This window comes from Gymnodraco acuticeps, unplaced genomic scaffold (assembly GCF_902827175.1).
Source record: "Gymnodraco acuticeps unplaced genomic scaffold, fGymAcu1.1, whole genome shotgun sequence".
NCBI classification, from domain to species: Eukaryota; Metazoa; Chordata; class Actinopteri; order Perciformes; family Bathydraconidae; genus Gymnodraco; species Gymnodraco acuticeps.
The window spans coordinates 2,006,342-2,023,738 of NW_022989755.1; the positions used below are offsets into that span (position 1 = coordinate 2,006,342).

A 17,397-nucleotide genomic window follows, 5' to 3' on the forward strand; every position below is an offset into this window, starting at 1 on the left:
ATATATATATATATATATATATATTGCCACTGTTTTTTTTAATACTGACACCTAACTTGCACTAAGGTGTGTCTGCTGCTATATATATTGCCACCGTTACATTGTTTTGAAACTACTTACACTTTTTTACATTTCACACTTTTATTTAACTTAAATTTACATGCATACGACACACCTGGAACAGCGTGATGCCGTTATTGTTATGTCTTGACTGTGCAATAAAACAAACAAACTGGCGAAGCTTTATTTATTGTGTCCCACCCCAAATTTGCAGAATAGAATAATGTGAGAGCAGACAGGTGTCGGTGGTTGAATGTATCTACAATGTTGCAACCTTGTGCAGCAATGGCAGGGGCAGAAACACAAGTCTTACACACATAAACACAAGTAATTTATCATGTCATTTGTTTTAGATAAATAAGGGAAAAACACCAAACAAGGGTTAATGTTCTTTTCCAAAATCAGCCTGAGGGGGTAATATATAATAAATACATAAAGATAAAGTCCATTGTTATAATGGGGTATTTTATTTGTAAATTACCCTTATGAACTCCATCATGTGCTGCGGTGTGAATGCGATTGGCACTAGCCCCCTGGCAGTGTTGTGCTAGTTACTGAAAACCAGTAACTAGTTACCATTACTAGTTACTTCATGTCAAAAGTAACTCAGTTACTTTACTAGTTACCTACACCCAAAAGTAATACTGTGAAAAGTAACGTTTTCGTTACTTGAAAAAAGGGCTCCCATTAATGCCCTTATAGCCTTCATTTCAGTACTGTTATTGCATTGGAGAATAATACAATCTGTTGATCAACTTGACATGCATTATATGCAATCTGGATTGCATCGATATGAGCTGGCTTTCCATTTTTGTGTATTCTTTCTCCAGGTAGTTGGAAAAAGTTTTCCGTCCCATATGCCGCCCGGACATGCTATCATGCTAACTAGCTCCCTGAAAGCGGGTGACTCCACTCTAGCAATAGCCTGTATGTGTTCTACAACATACCGTGCAATGGCTTTATCGATTTTTCCCTGGCTAGTAGTCCCTTGGTTAAAATCCAGCCGCTGTTGCTTAGGTGGAGGTGGAGTGGCGTCGGCTGAGTCTCTGTGGTCTTAGCTACTAGCTTCGTCCCAGCATGTTGTTTTTGAAGATGTTTTAAGAGATTTGAACGACTGGTTTGGGCAGTAGATAGGATCTTTGACCCGCCAAGACACAACTTACATTTAACTAAAACGTTATTTTCTTTGTGCTCGACAAAAGTGAAATAGTGAGAATATCTCCAGGTGGAGAAACTAGACTTGAGCTCCGCCGCCGCCACCATGATAGTCTTGTTAGTAAACAACACAAACACACAGCCCATCTCCGCATGTGACACAGGAAGTATCAAAGTACATTTACTCAAGTACTGTACTTAAGTACAGTTCTCATCTCTGTTCGCCTGGCTGTTGACTATATAAAAAAACTAACGCAGTAACGCACCATGTAGTAACGGTAACTGAATTTAAAAAGTAATGCATTAGAGTACTAGTTACTGCCAGTTACGGCCCGTCTACACTACAGGCGTCAAAAAAAGCTTTCAACGCTTCGCCCATTCATTTGAATGGGGTGACGTAGGATATTTTCAAACTTCACCGAACTGCATTGTGGGTAGCTTGGCAAGGCGTTGCAAGCGTCGCGAGCCTCAAAAGTTGAACATTGTTCAACTTTTGAGGCTCGATGCTTTCTCGAAGCTGGCGTCAGCCAATCAAATCCCGTTTTTGCAATTCCAGCCAGTACAAGCGCTAGCCAATCAAACCGCGTGTATGCTGATCCCGCAGGTCTTGACTATTTTCCATATGTCATAAAATGGAGGACAAATTAATCATTGCTGTGGCAAATGTCCCAGTCCTGTATGACTGTACTCTGTTCACCTACCGGGACCTAAACCGGAGGAACCAGGCATGGCGGGAGGTGGCAGAGACAGTTGGTGAAACTGGTAGGTTTTCAACTGTTTGGGGAGTTTATATCCAGTTTACTTCGTTTTAGCATTGAATGGACAGCTAGTAATGTAGCATAATAACATAATATATATTAATATAATAATAAAAAACATTATAATAAGCATAATATATAACATAACATATAATACATGCACAGCTATCAAGCATAGACAGTATATTTAGCCAGCTAGTAATGTAGCATAACATATAATGTATATTAATACAAAAATATTATATATAATATAATAAGTATAAGCATAATATATAACATATAATACATGCAGAGGGTGTCGTTTTTCTCATACTGATATTCTGAACAATCTGTGCTGTTGTATTTGCTGTAAAGTGTCTCTACTGTAGGCTAATTTTATTATATGTACAGCACTTTGGCTCGACCAAAAATCGTTTATAAATGTGCTATATAAATCAAACTTGATTTGATTCAGAGCTATCAAGCATAGACAGTATATTTAGCCAGCATGGAATGTAGCATAAAAATAGCATTCATTAATGGAGGAATAATTTAGTAAATTCAAGAAATTCACTTTATTATTTATTAACTTTATTATTTCATTTCATTTTATTAGATAATGTCTGCAAGAAGAGATGGAAGAGTCTGAGGGACAGGTTCTGCAAGGAAAAGAATATGGAGAAGGAGGCCAAAAGAAGCGGGGCAGGGTCTGCAGGGGGGTACAAGCCCTGGCGTTTCATGGCAGTGATGGGGTTTTTAACCCCATTCATCATAGACCGTGAGACGTCCAGCAATGTCCCCCGGCAGACCCTGCCTCCATCCACCCTGGTGGCAGAGGAAGAGAGCCAGGTAGACAGTGAGTCAGCCAGCCAGTCCACCAGCCAGTCCACCAGCCAGTCCGCCAGCCAGTCCGCCAGTCAGCCAGCAGCAGTCAGCCAGGAGGAGAATGCTGAGGTCCGGGGCAAAACACGGGGGAGGGGGAGGGAGATGTCCCAGTTTGAAAGAAGTCTGCTGTCTGCTGTCAGCAATTACCCAGCAATTGCCCAGCCAACCCCACCAGTGGTGGAGGAGGACGAGGACTTGCAATTTTTTAAGAGCCTCTTGCCCACCATGAGGCAGATGACAAGGGCACAGAGGGCAAGAGTCCGCCTCGGGGTACACCAAATAATTTTTGACGTGGACCAGCAGAACAATTTATAATTTTATAATTTTTTCACACATACTGATCCACATTACATTTGTTTACACTCATCACTCATAACACACACTTCACTCAAATTCACCAAATAAAACATTATTTCAAGTATGTTATGGCTATACTGTATCTTCACTTGTTCATGTGGTTTGTCAGTTGCAACATACCAGAAGCTTCATGTATGTCAGTATATATAATGTGCTTTCTTCTGTAATTGGTCATGTGAAAACCTATTGAAATTATGAGTGGTTTATCAGTAAAAACAGGGCTGAAAGAAAAAGGTTGTTAGTCATATCATGATATAATAATATCAATTCAAGAAACATGTTTATTAGGAATGTTTGATTTTAAAATGGCTCATTTGGAATATTTGCTCTTTAAAGAAAATGGGTAGCTCTTAAAAGAGCTTTTGGTTTGGAGGAGCCATGGTGACCCTACACCACTTTATGCTGCCATGACACTACACCCTCCTCATTCAAATAGGAGCAGAAGGTCTCCCGCAGTTGGATGGATCGGCGTGTGGCGTTGTTTGAGCCCATCATAGGTGCATCGCGCAGGGTTGGAGCTTCATCACTCGACTCTGCGACGACAGGTGTGCGTGATGACCTTCCTATTGTCTTCCTGCGGAGGAAGTTGTGCAACACACAGGTGGCCTTCACACACAACTCTGTTACCTCCGGGCTGGTGGTGATGACACGCCGGAACATTCTCCACTGAGATGAGAGGATGCCAAACGCACATTCAACCACCAACCTGGCCCGGCTGAGGCGGTAGTTGAACAGCCTCCTTTCACGCGTGAGCTGACGTCCAGGGAACGGACGCAGCAGGTTGTCCAGCAGCGGAAAAGCCTCATCTCCAACAAACACATGGGGAAGAAGGCCCAGCCGCTCTGCTCCTGGGATGACGGTATCAGGTGGTAGCTGCAGACTGCCATCTCTGAGGCTCTCTCCAAAAGCGGAATTCCGCAGGCTCCCACCGTCGCTGCTCCTTCCAAAACCTCCGACATCCACTACCCTGAAGAGGTACCCAGCATCCACGACAGCCAGCAGTACCAAGGAGTGGCTGGACTTGTAGTTGAAGTAGAGGGACCCAGAATTTGCCGGAGCCTGGATCACCACGTGCTTCCCATCAATGGCACCAACGCAATTTGGAAAGTTCCAGCGCTCCTGGAACCCAGCAGCGATGGCTCTCCAGTCCTCCGTCTGTGGTACCGGCATGGTCTCCTCGACCAGCGCGGTCCAGATGGCACCCGCAACCTCCTTGACGATGACAGCCACTGTTGCATGCCCGACCCGATAGCTGAATGCTATGGTCCTGTACGAGTCACCGGTTGCCAGGTACCTGAGAAAAAAGTAATATACAAGATTTAAAAAAAAAAAGTTATACGCCACGCAGACACACACACCACAGACACACACATCACAGACACACACACACATCACAGACACACACATACACTACAGACACACACATCACACAGACACACACCACAAACACACCAACATACCACAGACACACACACCACAGACACACCAACATACCACAGACACACACCACAGGCACACACATCACAGACACACACACACACATCACATACACACACATACAGCACAGACACACACATCACAGACACACACACACCAGACACACATATCACAGACACACACACACCAGACACACACACACACCAGACACACACATCACAGACACACACACACCAGACACACACATCACAGACACACACACACACACCAGACACACACATCACAGACACACACACCACAGACACACACACCACAGACACACCAACATACCACAGACACACCAACATACCACAGACACACACACACCAACATACCACAGACACACACACACCAACACACCACAGACACACACACCACAGACACACACATACACCACAGGCAGACACACACACACACACACACACAGGGGAGCAATACTGCGGTTACCTAGCTATCTTAATTAATGTCATTCATCTGAACTACATCACAGACTTCATTCATCCATTGCATGCATTCTCTCTCTTTATATACAGAGTCATATTAAAGAAGTAGAAATACACAAAACGTACCGTAGGCAGATGGCGAGTCGCTCGGCAGGTCCGATTGACAAACGCATACGGGTGTCTGCCTTTGCAATCAGTGGACCGACTTTTCCGAGCAACTCGTCGAACGCGTCTTTGCTCATCCTGAAGTACTGCTGAAACAGTACACCATCCAGGCGGAGCTCTTGGACAAGAACGTGGTATTCCTCCCGTTGCAGACGTTTTCTGAGTATTGTATGTACCCAACAGCGACGCACTATACGTGGCCTCCTGCGAGACATTGCATAAACCAACGCTACCGTTGCTACAAAACCGGCATCCATTTTGGCAATAGTGTAGAAGAACCGGGCTTTTTTTTGCTTTGTATGCTGGGGGCGGGCGGGAGATTCCTGATTGGTTGTTGGTCGCCTTGGGCGCGAGAAAGCGCCAAGCCTCAGACACGCCCAGCTTCAAGCTTTTTCGACGCCTGTAGTGTAGACGGGCCGTTAGTCCCAACACTGCCCCCTGGCGGCTTCAGTGCCGTGGTACTTTAGTGCCGGCACTAAAGTACGGCAAGTCCTGCGGTGTGAAAGCGGCTTCTGACTGCCTAAATCAGTGCCGGTCTCATCTGAAAACGACCTGAGGGTCGCCTGCCTGGCTAGCAGGGCTTGACTACGCCGCCCGAAGGTCGAACGTCCTGCCGGAGCAGGGATCTTGTTTTGTAACTGACACCGAAGTGTACGGTGGCCCGAAGCCACAACACCGAAGTGTACGGTGGCCCAAGTCTACGGGGACCCCCGGTCCACACCTGACTTCGCAGGATATACATTTTACATGGACACATTTGAGCAAGGGCCTGGGATTTGGATACCTGCGTGCATGAGATGAAGCCCGTTACATGTAGGTGCAGCGTGAGACGAGACATTATTCCCTGTGGGCGGGGCCCGCGGACTCGGACGGGAATGCAGTTTGAAATCCGGTACCATAATGAGACATGTATACGTGTAGACTTGTTATGAACCACCACCAGTTATATGCATAGATACCATAGTTAGGGTCTGAGAGATCTTTGGGAAGCCAGTACGGCGCTGATGTCCGGGCGAAGGTAGGTTGTGAAGGCGGAGGAGGACCACTGTCCTAGTTGTTGTAGGGATGAGGTAGAGAGACCTTGATTAGCAGCAGAGGTGGCTGCACCTATCCTGAAGGAATGTCCCGAGTATGATATAGGTGATAGGCCGGATTTAATGAGAACTTGCTTGAGGTAGAAATTGACGGGGGCCATGACCCTGCGAACCACTCTCCCTGGAAGAAACCCCCAAAACCCACGGATGGGGCGGCATCCGTGAAGAACCTCATTGAGTCAGAGGAACGCACGAGGTCATCGTAAAAGAAAGTAACTCCGTTCCAGTGGGCGAGCAGGAGGGACCAGAAACGTAGGTCTGAGCAGCAGCCTTCGTCTAAGAAAACGCAGTCATGGAGGTTGTCGACCGCTGATGCTGCGTCCAGGAGGCGGGAGATGAACGAGCACCCCTGGGGGATGACGTGCATGGCGAAGTTGAGGTGTCCGAGAAGGGAGAGCAACTGTTGTTTTGTGATAACTTGTTGCTCGCAGTATGACTTGGTGATGTCCCGGATGCGCTGCAATTTGACAGAGGGGAGAGACGCCTTCATGTCTATGGAGTCGAGGATGATGCCTAAGAACTCTAAGCGTGTGTCGGGACCCAACGTTTTCTCTTTGGAGAGAGGGACACCTATCTCCTGAAGCAGTGTTTAAGCTTGGCCAGTGAGATCCCTGAGCTGTCCTGTGGCGGGTCTATGGGGAGGAAGTCGTCCGGTAGGTGAAGGACGGAGGGGATTCTGACGATGTTCAGCAGGATCCAGCAGAGCGCTTCCGAGAAGGAATTGAAGATGCAGGGGCTGCTTCTGCACCCGAAGGTCAGACGAACGGCGAAAATAGAGTTTGGACTCCCACTTAATACCGAACAAGTTCCACTGAGACGGATGAATGGGGATGATTTTGAAGGCATCGGTAATGTCCGCTTTGGAGAGCCGAGCTCCGTGCCCTGTGAACTTGATCATCTTTATTGCATTATCCACTGAGCATGGTGAAGGGAGAAGTGATTTGGAGGGATGATGCTATTGACGCTGCAGGATGGGCCGGAGCGGGGAGCGGACAGATCGAAAATCAGCCTTTTTTTTTACGTGTGGCTATTCCGATGGGATTTGAACGGAACACTGAGAGGGGGGAGGAGCTAAAAGGACCGATTATATATCCTTTGAGAAGTTCTTTGTCGATGAGCTGGGAAACTATGTTGGGTTCTTTAGCGGCTGACTGTAAGTTTCTTGCTACGAAAGTCACTGTGGGAGATGGGAGGACCCCTACCCTGAAGCCTTGGGAGAGCCCTGACAGGAGATAGTCAACAAACACGGAATCTGGGTGAGTAGATAGCGCAGCTGCTAGCTGAGGGATGTTAATGGGAGTGGAGGGGTGATATTCCAAAATGTTTTATTTTTATTTATTTTTTTCACGATGTTTCTGGCGCAGAGCTACTGTGACGGCCCGTCCACACGGTGGCGTGCGTTAAAGTTTCCAAACGCTTCTGCCCATTCACTTTGAATGGGGTGACGTCACTTTTAGCAGAACTGTATTTTGGGAAGCGACGTGGAGCGTTGCTGGCGTTGCTCGCTTCAAAAGTTGAGCAATGTTCAACTTTTGGCGCCTCGGCAGAAGCGTCGGCCAATGAAATCCCGTTTATGCAAATCTGCCAGTACAAGCGCTAGCCAATCAGACCGCGTGTATGCTGGGAGAGACTACGCAGGTCATTTCCACATATTCCAAACATTTGAGGGAAAATTCATTATAGCGTTAGTGAATCACCCGGTGCTGTATGATCAGTCTCTGTTCATCTACCGGGATACAAACCAGAGGAGTGAGGCATGGAGGGAGGTGGCAGAGACAGTGGGTGAAACTGGTAAGTTTTCGCCTGTTGGGGATTTTTTTCCAGTTTACTTCGTTTTAACATTGCTATCGCTTTGTATGTCGGGGGCAAGAGATTCGTGTGATTGGTTGTTGCTTCAGACACGCCGACCGCCAACGTCAACGCACGCTGCTGTGCGGACCAGTAGCGTAGGCAGAAATGTACTTTAGGGTGGGCCTGTAAAAATATAGGGTGGGCCAGATTTTTCTTCTGCGCATCAGAAGCTAACAACAGTCCCCGCCGGTACCGGTGGCAGATTACTTTTAGAATACTTCCTCTTCTTTCTTTTTCTCTTTCTTTCTATCTTTTCTTTCTTTTTCTTTTCTTTTTCTTTGGAATACTTCTTTCCATAATGGATGGGTATGTTTTGGTGAACGGGAGACACGTATTTTACTGTTTTAATGGCTTATGAAGAGCACAAACACAACATCTTAGTGTCATTCTGGACAGCTCTCTCATCTGCACCACACATAACAAAACTCACCCAGACTGCATTCTTTGTACTGTCTTAAAACCTTTCCTTGGAATATGTTATGCATTGTAAGGTGTCCTTGGGTGCTTTGAAAGGCGCCCCTAAATGGAATGAATTATCATTATTATCTGAAACGATGTAATAACTTTTAAAACTTTTCCCAGTCACTTGCCCCATGCATTCAGCAGCAGCAGGCCATTCAGTTTGATTTGATCCCGTTATAAATGTCATCATTTCGACAATAAATAAATGCTACATAAACGTTATCTTCCACGTTTTATCTAACCATCTCCGTTTTAATATATTTTGAAAGAGAACTCTCTCTCATCTGCGTGCGGGGGCGGGGCCTCACAGACACGCTGCATCTCTCGCTCACAGACACACTGCAGCGCTGTTTAGTGTGCACACGGTTCTGCCGGTAATGAATATTACATATTGTGAGGAAACTTTTCCACCAATAATTCCAATAAGTATTCACTTCAGGTTTACGAAAGTAACTGTACTCAGATTACTCGTTTTTCAAATTTAACGCCAGCTGAATATACTTGATTTGTTGTATTCTGATTACGTAACGCCGTTACATGTATTCCGTTACGACCCAACCCTGTGTAAGGGTGAGTGCAAACATTTTCGTTAAAACTAGTACCTGAGTGCAACGGAAGTTGAAGCTCCTGTGACGGAGTCTTCCAGGGTCTGGAGGCGAGCATCGATAGCTATCATGGAGCTAGCCAGGGTTTGCAGGGAGCCGGCCACGCTACTCTCCATAAGGGGTGTGACGCTCCCGGACTGGCGAGCCTGGGAAGGGGTGGATTTTGGAGGCGGGCGGGATCCTGGAGGGCTCGACTTCCTGCCCTTTTTCTTTTTTTTTTTACCTCCGTGGCTGGGGAGCTGACTGGAGCTGCTGCCCCGGACTGGGGGGCTACGCTGGAGACCTGGTCCGAGAGCTCTCGGAGTTGAGAGAGAGTGAGGCCTGGGGCTGTGGGAATGCCCTGCTGCAGGAGCCGGGCGATGAGGAAGTCTGCCTCTGTTGATAAGCCGCTGTCGGGAGCCGAACCGGGATCGGAGACTTCCAGAGAAGGTTCGTGTTCCGAATTGTCCGAGTTGGACATCTTGAGCTAATTGTTTCTTACGGTTTTTTCTCACGAGAAGGAGTATTGTAGTGCTACCACGGCGTGTAGTCACCTGAAATGACAACTGACAGGGAGGAAGAGCAGGTATTTAAGGAATTTAGCCTGTGCAGCAATTGGCTGCTGAGGGGTGACGCCCTCGTATTTAATGAGGGGGGAAGGGAGCAATAGAGTGACGTGTAAGTGACTCATGTTAGGTCTTCCTTATTGAACTTGAGCTAAAGCTTTCATATATGCCCCTTTCACACCAGCGCTTTTTCAGCTCCGGGTCGGAGCTGGAGCCGGAAAAGTGCCGGTTTTTCCTGTTCACACCGCAGCGGCGCCGGCTCTTAGCTCCGGAATCGGGTTCACTTCCAGCTCCAAAAAATTGTCGGTCTAGAGGCAAGAGCTTCGGAGCTAAGAGGTGGCGTCGCTTACGTCTCACTTACGTCGAGGCGTGCAGGAAACTAAACCCTCCTCCCCTGAACATGGGTCGACTGTCATGCCTGCCTACAAGCAGTAGTGCTTATAAACACACTTTATAAAGTCAGGCAACACTAACCAGGCTTCGTGTGATTCTGTTTATTTGTACCTTACTTTGACCATCCGTTCACTGTTATTGATCATTGTGGAGAGAGGCAGACGTGTTGTTTTGTATTATAGCAGCTATCAGATGGAATCAATACATGGGCTGCACAGGTTGTCGTGTCTGATTATCACAAGTAGAATCATAATAAAAATACGCCGGTAAAATGTGCCTGTAGAAAACGGTTTATGCCACAATAGGATAGCAATAGCAAGTAGTCAGTTTAGCTTCGGTTGCTATGCTAACATCACCCATTTTATACCAGAGAAACTTTCATAACAGCGTTGTGATACCAAACAGCGTCAATTCAGACTGACACACATTCACTTAGGCTAAGGGGAACTGGGGATATGTATCAGCTGCTTGTGTGAGTCGGACAGTGAATACTTTAGAGCGGCCGCAGCAGTGTGAGCTAACCGGGAGCTAACAGGAGAATAAACTCCCGTGGAAGAGCAGCCAGCACTGCAGCGGTCGGTAAATGCTGCAGAAACACATTAATAAACAATGAACCACGGCACTCTGGAGCAAAGTATAAGGTTGGAGAAGTCGTTATTCAATTTAATCTGGCTTCGTGTGATTAAAAGCAACACGATCATCGACCCGACGCAGTTGTTGTTGTGAGCGCCGTAATGCCGTTGGGGAGCAAATCAGCGATGTAAACGATGACGTCATGACGCAGCAGCGGCAGCACCAGTCGGGTGCTGGGCGGTGTGAACAGAGCGGGAGCAGAAAATGGAAACCGGAGCTGAACCAGAAAAGCTCTAGCTTGGAGCTAGAAAGGGAAAAGCGCTGGTGTGAAAGCCGCAATAGTTATCATACTAATGGCAACAGCTCATATGCTTACAATAAAAGCTAGCTGCTATGCTCACATAACCTTTTATACACAGCTAACAGTTTTGCCAACAATAATATTTCATTTGATGAAGGAATAATGGTTTTCTGCCTTCATTCAGGCAATGAGTAATTTACCTTGTCAGGTGTTGGTGCTATCAGAGATTAAGCTAGCTATTCATCAAACCCTACATAAACTCGTGCCTGAATGTATTATCTCCTTCTACTCCTATTGCTGCTTCGACATAACACCGGGTATGACTTCTTCACTTCGGCAGGGTAAGTTGCTGCTATGCATTTTTTTAGTTAAGTGAGTCTTGGTTGTGTGCAGTTGGTGTTGATGTGCTTGGTTAGACATAAGAGTGAGCAAGGCTGCTATTTAAACACTGTTGCCCCACGCATCTCAATGCTTGCTGTTTTTTTGTTGTTGCAGTTTTGTGAAACGTGCATTGTGAATTTTCCATGCTGTTCAATAGAGATGTAAACATTGCTGCTGTCTTGCACAAAATCTATTTATGTGATGATGATTATTATTGACTGGGAAACTCAACGTGGCTTTTCATCACACAGATGATCATAATTACCACCAACTACTGAAAATTTGCCTCACTGTTGATGACAACCTAATTCAATCTGCTGAGCTGCTGTCTTATGGTTTACCCGGCTGCTACACTATGCATTCAACACTCATCAAAGCACATTTCCATGAGGTAGGCTACATCTGATTTTGAAATCATACAAGAAGAGGTTGATAGCCTACCTTCTACAGATGTCACATCTTACTTCATGTTGCAACATGTCGGATGGGTTTATATTCATCCATCTCAAATCACTCGATAGTTAACACTAGTTGGAGGTGTTTAGCCTCTTGGGGCTGAAGGTGTAGCATATTTCTCTCATAGTCTGGGGTACCATTTGCTAAAGCTTTTTCAAACAATGCTGTTTCACCTGCTTCAGCTTTTGCTCTTCATATTTCATTTGATAAGCTTCCCTTCTACACAGCATCCACCTGAAGGCTCTGGTGTGATGTTCCCTTGGTTCAGTGTATTATCACTACTCTTATAGTATCATCTATGATGTTCTTGTGGGTTGTGATGAGATTCTAAACCAAAATGACAAAAGTCATCACCTCTGAATCTCATTATAAATCTGTTCCACTTGAGTTGGTTGACTGAGTGATTATGGTATCTAACAGATCTCTCTGTCATTTGTACTTTTGGAGTACTGAAGTCAATATTCAACACAGAGACATTGCTAAGACAGAGAGTGGGATCTTAGGCTAAATTGTACATCGACAATTCCCTGGAGTTTTCTCAGCAACAGTAGTTGTCCAGTTTCCTGTCAGTCACTTTATTCTGATACAGCACTGACAGGGATGAAAGACGCTTGGATAATGTTTGTGAATTCCAAGGAAATTGAAGTTGGTTGGAGGCTTTCATTGAAGCAGAACCTCTTCAGCCAGCCAGATGCAACTGCAGACAATATGCAAATAATTTGTAGTCACTTTTCCTAGTCACATTGTTTTGAATTCACTAGGGATGAAGTAGTCAGCGCTACATTATATAATTGTATGAGAGAGCTCCATTCCCTATTTTTGAGAAAAGCAACAAAAAGTACAAGAGGTCATGTTGTTAAATCATTTTAGAGAAAGCGTTCTCTATGCTTTTGCTCGTTTTAAAATTGAGCCATTTTTTTTGTGTTTACATCAAACGTAATCATCCAGATGTTGTTGAATTTAGGAAAAGGTTATTTTTTATAATGTTGCAATGCAAAGTCCAACTATATATTATTTAGCAAAGTCTTCCCTCTGGTGGATAGACATTGCATGTTCCAATTTTAATATTTCCATTTTATTATTTCAATAGTATCTCTTTAATTTAAATAATCAGCGGTGCTTGACATTGTTTTTAAACACATGACATTTATTTTTACATAATCCTTTTATTTTTCACCCATTGGTTTCTGTGTTTCTGTCTATTTAGCTCAAAAGTCCTAAATTGCCAAGTTAATTTGAAAACTTAATGGCCTCAATCCAATCACAAACATTTCAGTTTGGCTTGCTAATGATTCAGTGTTTTTCATACCAGTTATTACAATGCTGCCTTTCAACTACCTGACTCACTAAACTTAATGAAAATACTCTTCATCAGTTAGAGTAGCTTTAAACTTAATTAATGTGCAAACACAGCACCAGTGTCCACAGTTTGCATTTGAATGTGTCATTTATTAAATGTAATGTTTTAGTTTTATCCTTTGCTCTTCTACAATTGGTATTAACAGTGGTAGAAATTGATGACACATTTAAAGTTGCATTGACGCGTGAATTCCACTAGAGGGTGGTGTTGTTTCACTAAACTTGTGCTCTGAGTAAAGACACCTTCATCCAGCTCGTTCCTGTACTATAAATATACTTAAAAGATGATGAATTATGATCATGGCATACTGAAGTCTTTTATTTTATCGGATATATTCCGGCTATGTCGTACAAAGACGATGAAAAGAATGTCTCATCCTTTAAGTTCTGTTAACGAGCTATTCTTTAATTAATAAAACCAAACTTTTGAAAGACAACACAGGACTAGGAGAGCATAGTTTTGAATTCACTATTTAATTTGTACATCTGAAGGAAACACCATCAAGATCTGCCATCTCTTACTCTCTTTTATTCACTCACTCTTTCTCACTCTCACACACACAAAATCCACACACTCTCTTGTGCTTTTTTTTATATCTTTGATTCATCTCTGCTTTGATAACTTAGAAAATAATTTAAATAAAAAAACATTGATTTTCATGGGCACTTGAGAGAGATGAAGCTCAAACGAAGGGGCTGGCTGACACATCAGTGGTTTCTTCTACTGAAGTAAAATTGGGGATGGGGTCGTCAGAGTTTAGAGTTGTTCTCCCAAAGGAAGGAGTCATTGCGCAGCACTTTGGCCAATTTCTCGTTGAACGGCGTGTAGAAAGCCCGCAGGATCTCTTTAGTGATGGGCAGCATGGGTCCCAGGTTTTTGTCAGCCGGCCTCCTGGTGTTTGACGCCGGACTTCTTGTGATCTCGGACTCTATTTCTTTTGTCAGCGGCCCTGTAAAACACACAAACACTTTGTTCAACATCCCTTCCCTTTGGACCACTTCTGATTTTACCGCGGCTCTGAAGAAATGCAACAAAACGTGGATAAAGGACTCTTGTATGTCACTGTGTACCATCGGTGTTCCTGAGCAAGAGATTTGAAGCTCTGGGAGGTAATCACATCTGGGCTGATGTTGGCAGCTCTTTAAAGTCTGAGCTTTGGGGCAATTACTGTGGGATGCAGTGAGACGAGGGGGCTTGTTAACTACAGGGCAACACTGTATTTGACTGTCGCACTTGTAGTTTACTAACTGCAATCTACTGTATACCCCAAGGAAAGGTTGGAGTCTTTGATACTGAAAAAAGGTTTAAGAAAATCCAGAGCTGTATCTGAGGGGAATGTAATTTATTTTCTAAGCTACAGGCTAGACAAGACTTAACTGCTTTGAATCAACATAATGTTATAATGCAGTACATGATCAATGTTAACATATAGTACATTTGCAGAGAACCCTAATTACTTCCCTTGAGTACTTTTAACTCTACATACAAACATTCATGGCTGGAACAATTGCATTTAACGTTATCCATACTTGTCTTTCGTGATCTGTTTTACATTGTAGTGATCAGAGTCCCCAGAGGGAGGATAGTAGACCACGATCACATGTTCAGGTGCGGTTCTTACTCACCCAGCTTAGGAAGTCAAAGACTTTGTGCATTGTGTATTTCCTGTTGGAGGCGTGGTCTTCCAACCTCAGGACCAGAATCTGTTCCCTGTTGAAGACAGTCAGCCAGTCCATCAGGTACACAATGTACAGGCCAACCTGCAATCTGACCTAAGGACACAACACAGAAACAATCAATGTGAGATAACTAAGCTCTGTCCAAGAAACTTCCTCCTCAGCGGAAACACACAGGGGTATTATGCATGGTTAAACTGCTTTGAGGAGATGAACAGGAGGAGGGAGGGAATTCCACCATCATTCTCTTTCATCTCCCCCTCGCGTACGGCTGCTAATGGCACCATGTGGGCATGAGGACATGTGCTGCTATCATGTGGTGTGAGTGGTTGAGGGATTGGAGATAGATGAAGAGAATCAGGTGCTGTTTACACAGGAACGAAACGGGTTATCCGCTACTTTTCTCTTTCGTATAGCCCGTTCGTTCACACAAGGCCGTAACGGAACCGCGGAAACGGACCCCTAAAACGATAACGGGTCCCAAGGTGGATAGATCTGCAGACGGAACGCTCTGGGGGGCCAAACGGCTCCGTGTGTACGTCCTATACGATCATTTTCCTGATAACGATGAAGCCATAGCCCCGCCTCTCCCCACCTCGGCTGCTCACTGCTGTAGCATGGTCAAATACTGTCCGTAGCTACTGCTACTGATCATGCTACAGATGTTAGTGTGAAATCTACAGCTCCTCGACCACAACCATCAGCAACAAGTGGATATGGAGAACTACATGAACTACATGTTGCTAAATCCACTGCGGAGAATAAACAGAAGGGCAACCATGGCAACCATGCTCGGGGGTCTTCTTCACTGCTTTTGGTGTATTTTGTGGCGGGAGTACAGCGCCACTTACAGGCCCGGCATATGTACTACAGCGTCTCCAGCGGGTCGAGCGGTCTCGTGTGAAGGGACACGTTTATTGAGCCGTATCCGTGTGAACGAAATACTTTTTTGATATCGAATTTGGTTCGTTTGCGTTTCGTTTGCGTTCCCGTATAAATGGGGCCTCAGAAATCACCACTTGCCAGTAGACCAGATACTCACTTTATAACACTGCATGATGTTGTTGCACATCCCATTATTGTGACTTATGAATCATACCTTTTTGCTTTTTCTCTTTTGTATATCACTGTAACAGGAATATTTTGGTTGTTGAACAAAGCAATTTGAAGAATGAAACTATTGTGATGGGTACATTTTGTTGACATCTTAAATGTATTTTCAACTCCAAAAAATAATTTGTCTGAGATTTCAGCAGTGTTTGCAGGTAGGGTAATTGTTGATGAAATTGATTGTGTTATTCCCTTGTGACAGTTCATTGCAAAACAGTAGGCATCAACACAATTCCTTGTAACTGGGAAAGGAATCGTTTTGTCTTCTTTTTGCCTCCTTTGCAAAACTGAAAAGGCATTCAGAACAAATGATTACAGGCCAGCAACTCTTCCTTTGTTTAATCAATTTGGTACAACAGTGACGGCCAATTGTGTTCTCATGCTGGCGTTTATTCCTCTTTTCTGCCCGGACTTTAATCTGAGTTTAACCACTTTTATCGAGGAGCCACAGGCATGAGACCTATGTATGGACAGCTGTAAAGCTTTTCATGGTTTAATAACTCTGAGGAGATATTAGCGGATGGACAATTAGGCCAGCGGCACATAGCGGGCTCCCTGTGGGTCGTAAAGCTTGTCAGGAGGGGAGGACCTCCGAGTATGAGGCAGCCTGAACGGGGAACCAAAAGAAGACCGTCTCCTCCTCCCTCTCTCAGCCAGTCTGACTCAAGGCACTCTGGGAAAAGTTGGCCAGGGGCCGAACACTGGGACCCTCGGCTCTGCCCGGCTCTGTGTTGCCAATCCCTTTCAAAAAGTCCGGCCTGCAAGCTTTAGCTTTTAGTAATGAAGTGTGCATTTCACTCCATCTGTCCTTTCCACTCCTTTTTTCTATTTCTTTCTTCCCACCAGCAGAAACGCCGGTCGCTAAAGTGTGGTTTTCTGCGGGACAAAGGCTGGAGGGAGGGGACACTCACTGGCATGGCGTTGTTGACAGTAGTGTTGTAGACACAGGAGCGCATTGTGTACTCCAGAAGGCACCCCTCGATTAACTGCAGCGACTCCGACACCTTCTCGTGGAAATCCTCTGCAGACTTGTTGGCAATACCAAAGTAAAGGTAGTCAGAGTAGAGCCTGCGAGACAAAAGAGACGTACGTGAACACATTTGAATAGTACAATTTCAATTATGCACATACATTTGATTCTTTGAAGTATTTAAAGATACACAGATTTGAAATTAAGCAGGTTTTACCTTAAATGAAATGTTCCTGCAGCTATAGCTGTTTACAATTAAGATAATGTTTCCAGTTGTACAAAGTTAAGTAAACAATTGCCAAAGGCTGTCACTGGAACTTCATGACTTGGATGACTTTGACT

The 17,397-nt window shown here is 44.8% G+C and overlaps 2 protein-coding genes across 4 annotated transcripts in view; both read right to left on the bottom strand.

Annotated features, from left to right (window-relative positions):
* Window positions 1-3,542: 3,542 nt before the first annotated feature.
* On the bottom strand, window positions 3,543-5,610 carry LOC117544891 (protein ANTAGONIST OF LIKE HETEROCHROMATIN PROTEIN 1-like). Its single transcript, XM_034214399.1, has 2 exons — window positions 5,240-5,610; window positions 3,543-4,488 (listed from the first exon to the last, which is right to left on the bottom strand). The coding sequence occupies exons 1-2, from the start codon at window positions 5,533-5,535 to the stop codon at window positions 3,582-3,584; spliced, it is 1,203 nt and encodes a 400-aa protein (XP_034070290.1). The 5' UTR covers window positions 5,536-5,610; the 3' UTR covers window positions 3,543-3,581.
* An 8,143-nt stretch (window positions 5,611-13,753) lies between these two features.
* LOC117544719 (carbohydrate sulfotransferase 15-like) overlaps window positions 13,754-17,397 on the bottom strand; it is a 32,859-nt gene continuing 29,215 nt past the window's right edge. For 2 of the 3 annotated variants that reach the window (XM_034214069.1, XM_034214078.1), the window contains exons 6-8: window positions 16,997-17,153; window positions 14,925-15,071; window positions 13,754-14,248 (exon numbers count right to left, since the gene is read on the bottom strand). In XM_034214069.1, the coding sequence (XP_034069960.1) occupies window positions 14,240-14,248; window positions 14,925-15,071; window positions 16,997-17,153 (313 nt within the window). In that variant the 3' untranslated portion in view covers window positions 13,754-14,239. Of the gene's footprint in view, window positions 14,249-14,747; window positions 14,749-14,924; window positions 15,072-16,996; window positions 17,154-17,397 lie in introns of all 3 variants that reach the window. The other variant, XM_034214087.1, reaches the window with a different exon arrangement.